The sequence below is a fragment of the Sciurus carolinensis genome, chromosome 1 (genome assembly GCF_902686445.1).
Source record: "Sciurus carolinensis chromosome 1, mSciCar1.2, whole genome shotgun sequence".
Classification (NCBI taxonomy): domain Eukaryota; kingdom Metazoa; phylum Chordata; class Mammalia; order Rodentia; family Sciuridae; genus Sciurus; species Sciurus carolinensis.
Genome location: NC_062213.1, coordinates 3262823 through 3280159, shown reverse-complemented (window position 1 = coordinate 3280159; position 17337 = coordinate 3262823). Strand labels below are relative to the sequence as shown.

The 17337-nt window shown below is 56.1% G+C and overlaps 1 protein-coding gene across 5 annotated transcripts in view; it reads right to left on the bottom strand.

Moving 5' to 3' along the window:
* The window catches only part of Slc45a4 (solute carrier family 45 member 4), a 73265-nt gene that overhangs the window by 35081 nt on the left and 20847 nt on the right, over nucleotides 1-17337 (bottom strand). For 4 of the 5 annotated variants that reach the window (XM_047563771.1, XM_047563763.1, XM_047563741.1 and 1 more), the window contains exon 2: nucleotides 2869-3456. In XM_047563771.1, the coding sequence (XP_047419727.1) occupies nucleotides 2869-3112 (244 nt within the window). In that variant the 5' untranslated portion in view covers nucleotides 3113-3456. Of the gene's footprint in view, nucleotides 1-2868; nucleotides 3457-8282; nucleotides 8304-17337 lie in introns of those variants that run through there. The other variant, XM_047563754.1, reaches the window with a different exon arrangement.

Here is a 17337-nt window from a genome sequence, read left to right as displayed (position 1 = left end):
ACAGCATTAGTTAATTAACTACTTAAAGATAAACTTAAAAAGCATGAGAGATGTATACACTGCAAATCACAAAACACCCCAAGGAGAAGTTAAGACCCCAAAGGTACATGGACGACACACCATTTTCAAGGACTGCAGGACTCAGCTATACATTAATTTTCCCTAAGCTAATTGATAGGTTCAATGTGATCCCAATGGAAACCCAGGGAGAGATCCAAGATGGTGGACTAGAGGGAGGCTGCGTTCCTTGTCGCTCCGAAACTCTGGTTTCAAGCAGAGGATATCTGTTTCTTGGTAAGGCAGTTTTTGCTGCTTATCGATCCCCTGCTGTTTACCCCATTTGTCTGCTGTGATCACCTGCAGTCTGCCAGCATATCAACGCGTTTTTTGAGTGCAGATTGCTCACTGTCAGGCACCTATCATCCACCATTTGCCTGCCTCTCACCTGTCCATCGCCTGCCTTACACTTATCCATTACCCAGTGGAAACCCAGGAAGCTCTTCTGTTGGGACGGCTGACTCCACAGCTCGTGTGGAAATGGGGGATCCTAAGACACTCCAGCTCTACCAGGTGGAGCACAGGGAACCCCCCCACCCCAGTCTCCAGCTACAGCAGAGTCACACCAGGGTCTGGGATCAGACAAACAGACAGTGCTCTCTCAAGTGAGAGGGCAGTCAGAACAACCCTGGGAGGACCCACCTGGTGGTTATGTGTCTGCAGTGGCTGGATTTCCACATGCCGGGGGTTGAGGGGGGAGCCTCTAACGCTTATGGTAAAAATGTGAATTCATGGGAGAGTTCAAACTATAAAATGTCTAGAAGGACAACCTAAGAGAAAACCATGACCTCGGGTCAGGCAAAGAGTGAGTAGTTTAAAAAGAAAAAAGGGAAAAAAATTAATATGCCAAATCCCATCAAAATCAAAACCTGCTTTCTGAAAGATACCAGGAAGAAAATGCAAAGGCGAGCCCCAGGCTGGTGCAGACGTCACAGGCTCCTGTCCAGCAGCCGGGGGAAGCCACCACCTGAGCAGAACCTCACCAGGATGACACAGGACCCCTGGGCACAGAAGCACTGCCCACCAGGGAGACCCCAAGGGAACCACCAGGAAATGGGATTCCTGGCAGAGGGTTGGCGAGGGTGCAGGAAGCCGACACTGTGGTGGCCACGCTGCTGCAGACGGTACACCATGGAACTGTCCACCCGAGTGAGGGGCTGTCCCTAATCCCAGGGTAAGCACACCTCCTAAGGTGTGAGAGTTCCACGACGCTATGTGTCAGGTGTAAGCATAACGCACAGACCCTACACAGAGACGGGCTGGGAATGAACATCTGCTCGTCAAGCCACTTGCTTCCCAGCAGGAGTGAGGGGCACCCGATTCTGACCCAACGCGAGGCTCCCCGCACCTCCTTGCCACACATCCCTAAACGCCAAAGGGACTTCGGCATCTGAGGCTAGGCACAACCCGTCGGCTCCCTTGCTGGGACCAGCCTGGAAGGTGGACTTTCAGCCCTGAATGTGCCAAAGCCCACCCCTCCTCAGCCTCCGGACCTGCTGCCTCGGCCCCTCTCCTGGGCAGAAGCCAGCTCCACCATGGAAGAGGGTCTGTGTTTTGTTCCCTCGGGGCTTTTTTTTTTGGTATCAGGGTTTCAACCCAGGTGCGCATGACCACTGAGCCACATCCTCAGCCCTTTCTGTATTTTACTTTGGGACAGGGTCTAAGTTGCTCAGGGCCTCAAAGCTGCTGAGGCTGGTCTCAAACTTGAGTTTTCCTGCTTCAGCCTCCCCAGTCACTGGAGGGACAGGTGTGTGATGCTGCGCCTGGCTCCCTCAGGGCATTCTTACAGCAGTGCCTGTGGGTAGCTCACTACACGAAGCCAAAGCTGGAGTCCTGTCCACCCCAGTGCACCCAAGGGATGAGAAGGGAAATGAAGAGTGGTCACAGGCCACGCTCTGTGACTCCTGGCCCTCCTGCTGCATGCCTGGCCGACCTGTTCGGTACCAGGACTTTGGAGGTGAGGAGAGGCACAGGAGCCCGGGGGCAGGGCAACGTAAGGAACCCCAGGGGCCCTCAGACCTCTGCTCGCCTCCTGCAGGGCAACAGGAACCCCGGGCTGAGTCCAGTGCCCCTGGGGGTGCCACCTGCAGTGGGGAGCCGTGCAGCTCCCCACTGCACTTCAGATCTGCGGCGCATCACATGGTGGGCCAGTCGGCTCTCACAGAGCACCGGGTTCGTGGTGAGAAACATCCCCCACGACTAACCTGTAGACACTGGGCCTGTGCATGTGGGGTCACAGAACAAAGCTCCAGCTTCTACAGTCTTATCCTCATCCAGCTCTCTCAAGAGGCCAAGGATGCAAAATTAAGAGATTCAAACCTTCCTGGGACCAGGAGGAAAACCCAACATTCTGACAAAACTTCTGGAGCCCAAGAATCCCCAGTGGCAATCTGCAGGGGACACCTGCACTTCCCATTGTGCTGAGTGTCCCTCTGAACTGCAGCACTTGTGTAAACAGTTGCCACTGGCCACTGGGAGTCCACCACAGGTGCCGCATAAACACCTGCCGTGTCCCGGCAGGGTCAGTCTGCACCTGCCCCTCTTCAGAGGCAAGGAGACCGAGAGTGGTGGAGCCCCAGCTTGCAGGGGAGCCCACCCCTCTGCACCCAGCTGCCCAAGCTGCTCCACACACTTACCGTTCACTCTGACCTCACCCCGACCTCAGGGGGGCTTAACACCGGGGCAGGAAGCCTGAGCACAGGTCAAGGTGGAGAGGGAGGACCCAGGCAGAGCTCCGCACCGGCCGCAGGGTCCCGGTCTGGTGGACGCGCCACCCCACACACCACACCCATAGGTGGGAGCAGCACTTACCAATCTGCAGCAGGACAGGCGTGACCAGAGCCGTTTCCATGGCGTAACAGAACTCCCTGCCAAACATCACCGCCCCATGCATCACCCACAGGCGCAGGGGGATCCTGTCGATGGACCCCTCGCTGAGGGTCTCCTCGCGGTTCTCAGCCTCGGGGTCTCCAGGCTTCTGCAGGTCCGGCAGGGACACGGGCAGCTCCTGGACTTGCATGGACTCCGAGTCAGCATTCTGCGGGGCCATTTTCATCACCACCAGACGGAGGTGTGGGAGTGTGCTGTCTGCGCTATCTACGTAAGCAGGACCCTCGGCCCTGCGGGCAGAGGAAGACGTCTTCCCGTGCTTCAGGCGCGCTCCTCAGGCAGGCCACGCTCACATCCCGCTCTGCACGCACGGGGGGCTCCCTCACAAGGGCACATGGCTCGCTGGCTCACTGCGAGCGAGGGCTAAAAATCCATAAGTGCCACTCAGTTAATACCAGTGTCATCGTCATTGCTGAGGAGGCGCTGAGGTCACTTCTCCTGCCACAGAGAGGTGGAAAGGCGACACACACTGGCAGTCCTCTGTGAATCCCCATCGAGTGGCTCGAGGCTCTGCAAGAGGAAACAGGACCAGCCAGTCAGGCAGTCAGGGGGAATTGCCCCGCGCACCACCCACCCTGCCCCAAGGCCTGCACCTCTGAGTCCCCCAGGCCCCCCAGCCCTGGCTGGGGGCACATCTGTGTGCTGCCAGAGGCCATTTGCTCACGGGGAGCTCAGCGCTGGGGGTGGACAAAGATGGGACATAAAGGAAAGCAGGGTCACAGGAGGCCAGCAGACAGAAGGTCCAAGGCCAATACTGTCGCCTGAATGCGCAGGAGATGCTGAAGGTGCCCTCCAGGGCCACCAGTGCAGTGGAGGGCAGACAGACACAGGTGGAGCTAGGGCGGCCAAGGCAACTGCACAGGGATTCTGCACCCGACACCGTGGGCAGAGGCAGCGAGGGAGGATGGGAAGCAGGCTAGGAGAAGCTCGGGCACGCCTGCTCCACCTAGAGGTGGGTCGAGTCTCTCTGAGCCCAGCTGGCCTGCACCTGGCCAGATGTCTTGGCAGTGGTCCTTGACCTGTCCAGATTACAAGACTAGTGATGATCACGAGTTTCAGACCCTCTCTCCAGAAAAGAAACAACACACGTGCCAAACCGCCTTTGTTAACTTCTGAGGGCTCAGGACCCCAGGCACACATGGCATTCCTTGGGGCGTGGACTCCCTGAAGCCCCAGCCCTGAAGTCTCCACCACCCCTCTCCTGTGACCAGCTCATGTCATAGCATCTTCCTGGGGACAACCGGTTACAGTTGGGCACTGCCTGCCAAGAAATGACCAATGGCACAGTGTCTTGCACAGTGTCCCACCAGGCAAGGTCAGCAGCACGGCACCCTGTGTTCCTCTGGAGGGGCCTCCAGATGTGGGGTTCCCTCTGGAGTGCTCTAAATAAAGGAAGGGCCCTAAAATCCCACCAGACGGGGATCCCATTTGATGCTGAGTTTGGTAGGCTGATACCTTACTGAAAAATTTCAACCACTTACAATACACGTATTCCTAGTAATATCCCATTAACAAAATATGAATCTTAATCGGCCTCTCCCCTCCTCCTGGGGGGGTGGGAACAGGAACCCACCCTGCCGCTGGCAGCCTAGGAAGCAGGGCACCCCAGGGTTTCCAGGGAGGGGGGCTCTGCATCGCCTCTTCCCACCCACTGTCTCACTGTGCTGACACTGAACCCCTGCACGTGGCCTGCCACGCTGGACTGGACCCCAGGCTGCAGCCCTCCCTCAAGAATTTCTTCAGGGCCACCAGAGGCCCTCTGCCACGCAGACCCTGACCACCAGCCTCCTTTCCAAAGCCTTTACTAAGGAGCTGCCTCCACCGCATGTGGAGTAACCCAGGAGTCTAGCAAGTCACCTGGTGAACAGCTGTGGGCACCCCAGGGCTCCTGACCCTCCCTGCCTCTCATCATTCTCACCCTGAGAAACCTCACCGGCCTCCTTTCTGTCATCCAGCCAACCGTATACCAAAATAGGGCCAGCAACCCAACTGCCTTCTCCCACCAGGGGAGGGCTGGCTCTCGGGAGGAGGAAGTGCCTACCATCAGCCGTGCCCAGGCAGGGACAGCAGCGACAGCTCTTCCCAGAAGCCCCAGCAACCCTGCCAGCCCTGCTCAGCAGCCCAGTCCCACAGTTGCGTCTGTCCATGGAGGCTTGTCCTGACCCGGGCAGGCATTAGTGTGCCCAAGAGCCTCTGGTAACAGCGGAAGACCAGGCAACATGGCTCTGGAATAAGCAGGAGTGGACTGTTCTGACATGGCTCTCTGCTGGGATGATTCCCACTGTCACAGGGGGATGCTACTGGACAGGGACACCACCCCGTGCCCTCAGGGGCACAGGACAGCCCCACCACAGAGAACGCTTGGCTCCAACCCCAACCCAAAGGCCCCAAGCTTGAGACGCGCTGTTCTGAGGCCATTATCAAAGAGAAAAACACTCTTTAAAATGCCCGGGCCCTTGATTATCCCCTGCTGAACCAACCAAGCCAGATGCCGCCAGGGTCCCCACCAAGGCCGATGGCTAGAACTTAAGGCTCCACAGGCCACGTGAAGTCTCTCTTATCTTTTTTGTTTTAAAAAAAAGATAAAAAAAACCCTCCACCTGTTATCAGTCCAGATAGTCCAGGTCTCAAAGCTGGACCCAGGCCCAGGTCCCCACTGCTGACCTCTGACCTGGACGGGGTCTGTGAGGCTTGGCAGAGGAATGGATCTCCTTCGTGGGAGCAGAGGGCAGCAGCTAGGGCTTCCAGCACGCACCCAATTTCATCACCACCATTTTAGGAAGACTGGACTGCAGGCAGAATTGGAATGGTACCACCACGCCACGCGCCAAGACGCGACCGTGGGCTGGCCTCAGGAAGGGTGCCGAGCCCGGCCCGAAGGGCAGCTCCACCCTCCCAGGCGGCTCCCTGGGATGAGGAGGTGAGTAATGGCGGCCTCCAACCACAGCCGCCCCAGGGCTGTGCCATCGGCTCCAGAGCCTTCACTCCCCTGGGAGTCGGGCTCCCAGGGTCAGGCACAAGGTGTAGAGCCAGCCCCAGACTCAGCACCTCAGCCCTGACCAGCTCTCCCAGCCCTCTGTGCAGTCCTGGGCCACACGGCCAGTTGGTGAGGTCTGGTGAAGGACGGACGGGGGCAGGTGGTGGGTGAGGACAGCTGGCCACCCGCCCTCCCACAGCACACAGGGAACGACCCACACAGGCAGCTCGCTGCGTCTTCCCCGGGTGGCCTTCTAGGCACGGTGGACAGGCACAGAGCCACACAGCCTTGCCGGCAGCCAGCCACTGCAGGGCACAGGGATCTCCACCAGCACAGCGCACACCCTCAGCAGCTCCCACAGCTGAGGGCCGAGGGCAGCACTGCGCCAGTCCCCCTGCACCTGCTGGGGCAGGGTGCCCCGCGACAGCTGGTCCACACGCAGCTTCCGAGCAGTGCGGGGAGGGGTGGGCACCGCTCGCCTCAAGCAGCCAGCACGGCACCGAAGCCCCAGGGGCGGTGGCAGCGCCAGGAGCTAGAAGCCCAGGCCCCAGCGAGGGAGAGCTGGTGGCTGCAGCGGGCGCGTGAGGAGGAGGAGGGTGGTGCCGGCTGACCCAAGGCAGCTGGCAGGAGCACCGCGTGCAGCAAGGGCACTCGGGCCGGGCGGGCCAGCACTGGTGGCTGGAAAGCACGTGCAGCTGCGCCCTTGCGGAGCACAGGGACGACTCAGTCTCTCCTGGGGACATCCTGGTATCACCACGCCATTTGCCTGAACGTGGGTTCCCAGGCCTTCGTATCCCATCACACACCAAGTTCCCAGGGCCAGAGCCGGCCGTGTGAGCGGCCCAGAGTGGCCTTGGCCTCGGCGGAGCTGTTCCCGCTCAGTGCTTCTTTCCCCGGCATTTTCCTAATTGCTCTTCAATGGGCATTTCCCAGAACTTTATGAGCATATGAACTTTTAAGAGCAGCCTGATGAACTCTGGGGGGAAAAAGGCTTTGTTGGCATTTTTATTAGGATTCCAGTCATTTTATAAACCAACCCAGGAGCATGGGCAGCTTCCCACTGGGCTGTCCTCCGCCCAGTGCCCGGCACTGGGCAGGAGATCCCCAGCAGTGGCTCCGCAGGCCTCGTTCCCACAGTCACAACAGACAAGGTCTCCAGCCCTGTGCTCCCCAGCTGCTTCGTCTAGACCCGCGAAGACCAGTAAGCGCTGCTCCTTCACTGCGGGCCCTGTGAGCTCTCCCATCCAACCGGGGCTACTGATGTTCAGATTCTGACTTCATCATCAAATCTGTGCTGTCTGAGTGTGGATGAAAAGGAAAAGCATCTACCCACAGGTCCGACCATGACCAGAGCCCAGAGGCCGGCCCGCTTGGGCTGCGCTCCCACTTCCTCAGACACAGCACAGGACACCATGGGCTCATCCAACTGACCCCTCGTCTGGGGGCTTGAACAAGGCCTGCATGGCAGACTAGGGGTGACTAGGGAGGGACAGGGCAGTGGCCACACTTCAGGACAGTCAATGGGCAGTGTGACAGGGCTTGCTGTCCACAGACTTGTGCCTCTGAAGCTGCCCCTCAGCAAGGGCAGCTGCTCCCTCTCAGGAGGCTCAGAGAAACCATATGGCACTAAAGACCCAGAAAACATTAAGAGCTCCCTCTCAGGGTCCAGAGCAGCGCTCAGCTGCAGGAGAGACAGGCCAGGCCAAGAGTCAACCAAGTTCAAGAGGCAGCTGTGACCTCTCCAGGCAAGAGCCACGGAAGGCCCGAGACGGGTAGTCCCTGCACAGAAGGAAGCGCTTCCCCTGGAACCCGCTGCAGTGACCGTCGCGCACTCAGGGACAACAGTTTGGTTGGGATCTGCAGATGCACTCAGACAAGCAATTGTTCCAATCAACGACTTCCTCTATTGTCCTGCTGCTAATCTACAGCGAAGGATGCCAAGCATGTGACTTCCCAGCGTGCTGGGGGAAGGCACTGTGCACCGAGCCCACGAAAAGCCAAGAGGGCAGTGTGTCTGCACAGCGCCCCTCACTCGGCTCAAGTTTTAGGTGGACACCATCATCACAGCCCTCAACAACAGCCTGAGATGTGGCAGTCAAGCCTCCTGGAAGCCGGTCCCGCCAGCTCTGATGCCTCACGCCAGGCTGAGGCTACAAACATGCCCTCCTTTTTCCATGGCCTCCAGCATGCGCGCTCACAGACATGTACAGACAGCTGCCTGTCATTCCACCATTCAGAGGCAGGCATGAGACAGGGCGCCCCCCCTTGGAAGACCCATCGGGACCACAGAGGCTCCTGTACTTAGGACAGCATGACGTCCCCAGAAACCCATCTGAGGTGGAAATTGCACTGAACCCACCAGTCCTGGCCCACGGCACACCAAGGGCGTGCTCCCTGTCAGTCAAGGGTCCTGCCTGGCGTGGACAGCATCTTCCAGGTCACGAGACTGAAAGAGACCAAAATTCAAAGTTTAGAACACAGTTTCTACCCTGCCTGCCACTCTGCCACCATCGCAAGTCAGAGGTGTTAAACAGAGCCATCCTAAGTAGGGATGACCGTCCTGTTTTCCTTTTGAAAGGCCATCACCTGCCACCCCCACGACCCAGTTCATGTGTCCTGGTACAGTTAGTCCTCCAAGTCCTGCAGATGACTATGGGCAGTAGTCAGAGACCAGACCAATAGGAGCATGTAAGAAGGAAGCACAGGCAGGGTGTAGCCCAGTGGGGGACCTGCCCAGCACACTTAAGGTTCACATCGAATGCCCAGCACTGAAAAACAGCAGCAGTACTACTAAATTAGAAAAAGAAAACCAGTTTTTGGACCAAGAGCATAAAAAATGTGAAATCGGATCAAGTAACTTCAAAGCACCTTGGCAGGAATGAAATGCAGCCTGATGGTCACTCTGCTTGGGGGATCACTTCCTGAACAGCACTGAAGGGAATCCACTGACCCCAACATAAAGCCGACACTGCACCGACAGAACGAGAGGACAAGCCACAGACTAGAAGGAAATATCTGCAAAAGACGCATCTGATAAAATACCGTCTAACATAAAGTTCAACAATAAGAAAATGACGATTTAAATTAGGTCAGAGACCTTGAGAGGCAGCTCATAACAGGGATAGAGATGTGACAGACATGCAAACCAGCACAGGAGCCGCTCCACATCGAGCCTAGGGACGGACGATCAGTATGACAGGCTGCCACACAGCGTTGGGAATGGCCCAAACCCAGAATGGTGGCGCCACTGCAAGCTGGGGAGGCCTGGACCAGTAGACCCCATTCACTGCAGGGGATGCAAAGCAGTCCAGCTGCTCCAAACTGCCCGAGTTTTGGGTTTTTTTGTTTTTTGTTTTTGAATGGAATATCCTCCAATCATGCAACCCAGATCTGAGCTCCCTGGATTTACCCAAAGGAAGTGAAAACCTGCATCAAAAAACCTGTACCCAGAGGTTTACAGTGGCTACATTCATAATGCCAACACTTGGAAGCAACCCAGATGTCCTTCACCAGGTCCATCCTGACAATGGAATATTATTCAGCACTGAAAAGAGATGAGCTCTTGAGCACTGAAGTCACGTGGGCCCCTTAGAGATCCCCTGCTAAGTGGAAGGAACTAACTGGAGGAAGGGAATACACTGTGCTTATAGCTGGGGACATACAGGAACAGGTCAGTGGGAGCCAGGCAACACAGTGGGTGTTGAATAGAAGGAGCAGTGTCCAGGGCAGGGAAAACACTCTGGTGTGCTGAAGGGAGATATGTGTCGCAGTACCTTTGTCCATACCCACAGAATACACGACACCAAGAGCCCCACAGGCAGCCTTCACTCTGGGAGACACTGTGGTGTCGGTGGAGGCCTGGCTGTCGGACCCCCCTGGTGGGCTGTATGCATCCGAGGGCAGTGGGGACACGGAAGCTCTAGCATCGTTCTCGGAATCCTGCTGCAGATCTGAAACTGCCCTGTAAAGTTCAGGATTTTTTAAAATTAGTCAGAGTTTTATTCTTATATTTAAACAAATCAGTAATGTAACCCTAGACAAGAAAGGCCTCGGGGTAGTCACTGGTGCCCTGTACTGGGGAAAGCTTTTCTAAACTGGCGTACACCTGCAACCATCTTGTCCTGGATTCATCAACCCTGGGTGTTACATGTGTCCGCTGCAGAAACTCAGGTTCCTCAGGCCGCACAAGGTACCTCTGGTCTAAGGCGTACACTGTGACAATGGCACGTGACAGTGGCATCTCCAGAACAGGGCCGGCTGCCCTTGCGGAGTCCGGTCAAAGCAGCAGAGTGGCGTCTCCGCACTGCAGGTTCCTGGGTTCCACCCCACCCAGGCACGAGGCTGCCAACCTGCTGCTGGAGGAGGAGAGGCAAGGGGTCACTCGTCTGTGTGCACACTTGTGTCTGTGGATGTGCATGCTTGAGTCTGAGCATCTCTGCATGTGTTACCTACGAGTGTGAATTATTCTGGAGCGTTAAGAAATGGTATTGAGGAAACCTGGAAAGAGGGCCCAGGGAGTGATTGCCACACTGTACAGCCAGTCATTAAGTCTCCTCAGTGAATTAGCCTCCCAGCGACTGAGAAATGGACTTCGTCCAGGACCACAGCCTTGCCAGGGTCTGCTGGGGGACTCAGTCCAGTTTCCCAGACCCTGGGGCCGTCTGGTCCTCCAGACAGCCTGCACTCTGCTGCAGTCCTTCCTTCCGCTTATCAGCCCCAGAGGCACATCCAGCAGGAGGCCAGGTGTGTTCAGCACCTGCCCAGCGTGGGCAGGCACCACTTAGTTGTTAAAAGAAACTTTCAGAAGCACTGAACACAGAGCACCTGGCTAACCCATCATCACTCCATTAAAAAAAAAGAAAACCGGTGTTTAGAAATAACTCCCATTTAGTGAGAAGAACGAGTAAAAGAGCTTCAAAAAGACCCATCCCTCTTCCGGCCAGGAAGCAGAGGCCAGTGCGTCACCAGCAATAAGCAGCAGAGATCACTTTTCTGGTTTTATGCTTGGAAACTGGCATGCTGCAATGTGAGTGCATTTTCAAGACACACACACACACCCCAGAGCTGCTGAACCCCTCAAAAGCGGCACCATGCCCTGCGCCTACATCACAACAGCTCTCCATGGACTGGACAGCAGGAGTGCCACCCGGACCGTCTCACGCCCCACCCACTGGGCATGCCCCAGCTGTGTCAGCAGCTGTGCTGGGACAGCTGGCAGACCTTGGGGAAACCCACTCACCTCTGCTGGGCCCACTTCCGCAGTGGTAAACTGCAGATGCCAAAGGTGCTTTCTCCAACCCAGGGGCTTCCTGGTTCTCCATGACAACAGGGGGCCCCTCCTGTATAACTTCGATGTGCTATCGCCTCACCCACTGCGAGACTGTACCCAGCAGCTGGCAGAGAGCAACATCTGCCAAATGAATTCAACAGACCTGAAAACCAGCACACAATGCCAACTCGGCTCTCCCTGGCCAACACTGACTGATAATCTCCTTATGGTCACTGATCTGTGGCCATGCTCAGCCCCTTCTGAGCCGAGCACGTAGGCTCACCCTAGGTAAGAAGGTAAGAAAATCCACGGGGAGCCCAGGCCCTGCTGGAGGGCACTGTGAGACTTCCCAGTGCAGGCAGACCCATGCAAGCCTCAAAGCTACCACCTCCAGCAGCCTCGCATTCACTGCTGGCACACCTGTTTCTGGAAGTCACTTTTCCATCTGCAAAAGAAAACATCAGGATCGCCAACGAAGCTTGAGGGTGTGCCTGGGATTCCTAGGGCTCATGGGGCAGGACACCAGGTGCAGACCAGTCCAGACGCCCAAGAACAGCACCTAAGAAAAGTGGCCTGCAACTAGACCAGGTGCCAGCACACCTGGGGGCTGCTGGGGCGAATGGGTGGGAGCAGACTGCAAGCACCATCTAAGGATGCAAAGGCAGGTGCCCGAGGCAGCTCAATCTCTCCAGCAGACACCTCCACCCCAGACAGTGGCTACCACGGGGCTGCCTGAGCATCCACAGCTCATCGGCAGCCTCCTCGCCCTGCCAGGAGAACGCTGCACACATGCCTGTGCTGGTGTCTGCACCCGCAGACATCTGAGAAAACAGCCCGCACCTCTCCAATTCTGATTTTCCATGGGCAGGGAATGCAGTCTACTTGGCTGCCCTCAGGACGTCTCCAAAATACACTATGGCCAACATCTTCAGTGGAGTTGCCTGCTGCTCCTTCCGTCTGCTTGCAGTCTGCTCCCACCCACTCTCCAGCCATCACTCTGCTGTTGCCACACCACAGGGACCGCCTCAGGCCCCACACCTGGTGAGATCTCTGCTGGCTGCTCCCCTCAGCAGCCCTTTCTCAGTGGCCACCCAGACTACATGGTCACACAGCCTCCCAGCTAAGAGCGCACCATCAGATCAAGAGCAAGCCCAACGGCATGCTCCCAGTGAGACAGGCAAACTCGTGACAGCAAGCATTTGTGACATGAGGTCAAATTCCAAGCTTTAGGGGCCAAGCTAGGTGCAGTGGTGCACATCTACAGCCCCAGCTACTCAGGAGGTTGACACAAGAGGACCTCTTGGGCCCACAAGTTCCAGACTCCATCTGTTAAAAAACAACGAAAATGCACTCAGAATCTCTCTTTACACTACTAAGACAAACTGCCACCCCAAACATCAAGGGAACAAAAGAGCACCTAATACTGAGAAAGCCCAGGTTGAAAGCTCACTTAGGAAGAAATTACCCTGAAGCAATGACAGGCAGTACCAAAGAAAACTGTCCCCATAACATTTAGCCTTCTTACCACAGATCTTTACAGCCGCCTTGATTTGCCCAATCAGCTAAGTACATTTTTTAATTTTAAGGCAGTGAGGGATTTTTCTCTCCCCTCTTTTCTAAATGTTCCTAGCACTGATTTGCTGGTTTCAGCCACTAGAGTCAGAATGAAGCTTTGGCTGCCATGGAAACAACAGTAAGCTTTTACACTGCACAGCTCCTGGAATCCCGGCTAGCTCAGGAAAACCAAGCTGCAGCATTGATCCAAAATGCCAGATGAGCAGCCTCGGCCAGGAGCTCCGGGATGAGCGAGCGTTTCTCAGAATCACTGCTCACTTCATCTAGGAGCAAAACCAGGTGCAAACAGCCTTGGCCATCCATCACACAGGGAGGCAGGTAGCCAGCCACCTCAGATCCGCAGGACGACCATCTAGGGTGGAGATGAAGCAAGAATCTCTCCTGCTGCACACATACAGTCCAGAACTGGTTGGGGACATGGGCACAGCTGAGGACAGCCCAAGGTGAGGGGACTCTTGGATGGTGCCATTCCTACAGTGAATCACAGCACTCACAGATCCTGCATGCATCCTAAGGTCACGATGGCAGTCAGAGTTAGAGACTGAGCTATCCACCACACAGAGCTACAGTGCTCGTGTGGTCAGACACACATCAAGCACAGGTCGGGCACGGGGAAGCACGCCTGTCATCTCAGCAACCTGGGAGGTTGAGACAGGAGGATCCCAAGTTCCAGGCCAGCGTTAGCAACTTAGCAAGATCCTGCTCCCAAAAAAAAAAAAAAAAAAAAAAAAAAAACCTCGGGGTATAGTTCAGAGGTACAGCATTCCTGAGTTCGGTGTCCAGAGCCCAAAGAGAAGAGAAGAGGAAAACCCAGGAAGCACTGGCATTCTAAAAGAGAAGTGTAGAGCATACAACAGTTCCTTGCCCTCAGGGACCGTCCCAAGACCCCCAGGGACGCTGACACCATGACCATAAAGCCAGCATCGTCCTTTCTCCTGCAAGTACATGCAGGTGCAGCCTGCTCTCTGGGCTGTGGCCTTGACCACTGCAGTCTGAGGCGCAGCATGGCACTCACACCCTTTCCTCCACCGTGACTTCCCAGGGAGGCCGTTCTTCCCAGGGAGGACAGCAGCCTCAGCATGAGGAGGAGGGCTCTGACCTCTCCACTTACAGGAAGTGCTCTCTGGCTTCTCCAGCAGCACTGCTCTGTACCTGGGGGGCCACCCATGCACCAGCACTCCATATGTGCAGCCAGCTGGAAACTGCTGGATAGGCAGTGACACTTGGGTCCCAGGTGGGAGGGAGGGATGTGCAAGACTCCTCCACACTCGGACAGGCACATGACTTAGAACCTATGAGCTGTTTTTTTCTGGAAACTTCTTATTTATATTTCAGACCTCAGTCAACAATAGATAACTGAAATGGTGGGAAATGAACCAGTGGACATGGGGCACTACTTTCTTTGACAAATGTTAAAGCGACAACTAGTTTTTTAAAAAGTCAAGTTTTGGGGAATGAAGACAATTGACATACACTTTGGCCTTGGGTCCCATTTGTTCATCCTTCCTATGACCCAAGTCATGAACTGAAACCAAAGCCTTCCTGTGTGACACCCCTGCACACTGAGACTTCACATGAAACCACAGGGCTGAGTCACCACGGCACCACCCACCAGGAAAGGGTGCTGCAGAGACCTTTGCTCGGTCTCAGCACCTCCTCAAGTGGCAGCCCTTCTCAGACCCTTGGTGCTGACCATCACAGGCAGGTGGAGGGGAGAGAAAGCTGGACAGCCGCTTCCTCGTCCTCCTCCCTGGTCCCCACTCAAGGAAGCACCTGGAACTGGGGACACCTCACATAGGAAGGGGTGGCCTGCCCCAAAGTTTCCTTAACTACATAAACCAGACCAAAACCCACCAATACCTCCCCATCTCTGTGGAGTCCCCCAATCTGGTGCCCCCCATTTTCTGTGGTGAGGAAACCCAGTCAGGTATTTGGTGACTCCAAAGATCTGCGGAAAATTGGTTCCTCAGGACCAAGCACCTTCTGGGCACCGTGGACAGTGCTGCTCTCGCCCAGACCAACTCAGTCTCCTGGACTATCGACGGTGGCTTCCTGTGCTGGGCGCAACTCAGTGGTGCGGCTCCTGCCCAGCGTGTGTGAGGCCTGGTGCAAGCCCCAGCACCACAAGGAAACAGGCACAAACGGCGACTTGCCAAGGCTGCAGCTTGCTGGGGATGTGCAGAGTACCAGCACGTGTGCAGCCTGTGGGGGGTTCACTCCACCACCAGGAAACCCAGTGGGCCGGGGGGCTCGGTGTGGAGCACGTACCCAGCACATGCCGAGACCCTGGGCTCCGCCCCACCCCACAAAACGGAAGTCTCAAGCATCCAGAAGAACTGGTTGCAGAGTGGCATGTCCACATATAAAACCACACTGTGCAACTGTTGACAGGAAACACCTGACAGTACGAGTAAAGAGCAGGCTGTGAGCTGAATGCACATTCTGCCCACATCAGGAGTTTTTAAAGGTACGGATATACAAATCTGTGTGGTTCACACTTAGATTCTTTGTGCTTCTATATGACCTAAACTTGAATCAAAAACAAGTAAGTCATCTTTAAAAATACATTCTGGCTAGCTCAGCGTGGCGACGATGCCTGAGATCCCAGCGACTCTGGAGGCTGAGGCAGGACTGCAAGGTGCCTGGGGGGGGCGGGGCAGACTGTCTCCAGGCCCAGTGCTGGCTACACCCAGGGGGCAGGAGCCAGGCTGAGGGGGAAGGAGAACAGCAAGCCAGCAAGAAAGTAGAGTCATTTGACCAAAGAGGAAGTCCCAGGGCTGCTTACCAACACATCTACAACGTGCAGAGTGACAGCACTGGCCGCCACTGCCATGCACAAGCAGCATCCTGACGGGCAGTGGGCACCCGCTGCACCAGGCTCAGCTCAGTCCCATTGACAGAACTGCATGGGGGCTGCGGGAGGGACTCCAGCCTGCAGAGCAGTCACCTTGACCCCTCTGTCCCCAAAAGGCCGGGTCAGTCAGCCAGGCAACCAGGCCTAAGTTCTCACACCGGCTGCTCTGGCTTCTGGGTAAAGTTGGGGACTCAGCTGGGCCTCACGTCAGACCTCCCTTCTCTGCTCTCCGCCCACACCAGTCCTGACACCTGACTCCCTCCTGCTCACCCACACAGGAGCCAGGCCCTGTTCCATCCCTGCCCCATTTCACACTCAATGCCACCAGGTGAAGGCAATGGCTCTGGAGGAGAGGCGGAGGGGCTCCTTTTACTGGGAAGTAACATCCTCGGGAAAGATTTTTTTTTTTTAAAGCAGTAAGTCCAGAGCACAGTGGTGCATGCCTATAATCCCAGCGACTCAGGCGGCTGAGGCAGGAAGACCACAAGTTCAAGGCCGGCCTCAGCAACTTGGTGAGACCCTGTATCAAAGTAAAATAAAAAGGGCTGAAGGTGTGGTCCAGTGCCAGATCACCCCTGGGTTCAAACCCCAGAACCAAAACAGGGTGAGCTCAGTGCCACTTTCCCTCAGAGCAGCACCTCCCAGAGCGCTGGGACGGGTCGCCTACCCTGCCTTCCCGAGGTAGACCACCACTTGTTCTTTTGCACTTGCCTGAGGACCAGTTTCCCCTCAGGAGGCACCTCCAGCTTTAAAGTGAGCTTCATAAAAAGCCAAGGGCTCCAGGACCAAATCCCACATTTCCACAGAGCAGCCTGCCAATCAGAACCAGCAACACCTGCCCATCACAGGGCCTGGGTCACAGTCCCCACCAGCACCGCCCCCACGCCTGCCCTGGCAAACCGAACGCACACGGGTAAAGCAGCCTGCACGAGAAAGCTCTGAACAATCATCTGTTGACAAGAACTAACAGGCTGCAAGTTCGAACACAATCTGCCATTGTAAATGGTGCCTCAGTTTATCAGTGCAACAATGACTCTCTTTCAGAGATTAATGAAGTCCCTGCAAACACTTGGCACCCAGCATTTTTAAGATACTCTGCAGGATAAACATTAGCTTGGGGCTTGCCTACAGGAGAAGTGAAAGCTGCCAAGGCAGCTCTTCTAGAGAAGCAGTGGCGCAGGGTAGAGGGTGCCGGGCCCAGGCTGGCTTCTGACACTGCTGACTGCAGCTCCTTCTGCCCTGTCGGGAGCCTCACTGCTCGTCCTAGCACCCTGCAGAGAGGTCAGGGCTCTAAGACCTGCCCCACAAGCCCCTGCCCAAAGACCACAGGGGGACCAGTCCATGGGCACGACTGCCACTCTCGTCCACTGCGCAGAAAGCTCAGAGTCCAGGCACACAACTAACAGAGTGGGAAATGGAGCTAATTAAAAGAAGGGATTTTAAGATGCTTACTGGGATGAAAGGGAACAACGGGACATTAAGGCTTAAATCTGACTTCGACTTAGTTTCTTGAAAGCCGCGTAAGCAGACTGGGTGACAACGGCAGCACGGCAATGGGTGTGCCAATGGAGGGCCCTAGGGACTGCCATCCTCAGCCGGGGCCCAGACTCCAAGTAGCCAGGCTGGCCATCGCTGGTTTCACCTGGGGAACGCCCACAGCCTGAACAGGCATCACGCACACTCAAGCGCTTGCCAACAGGCCTGCAGCCCAGTCAG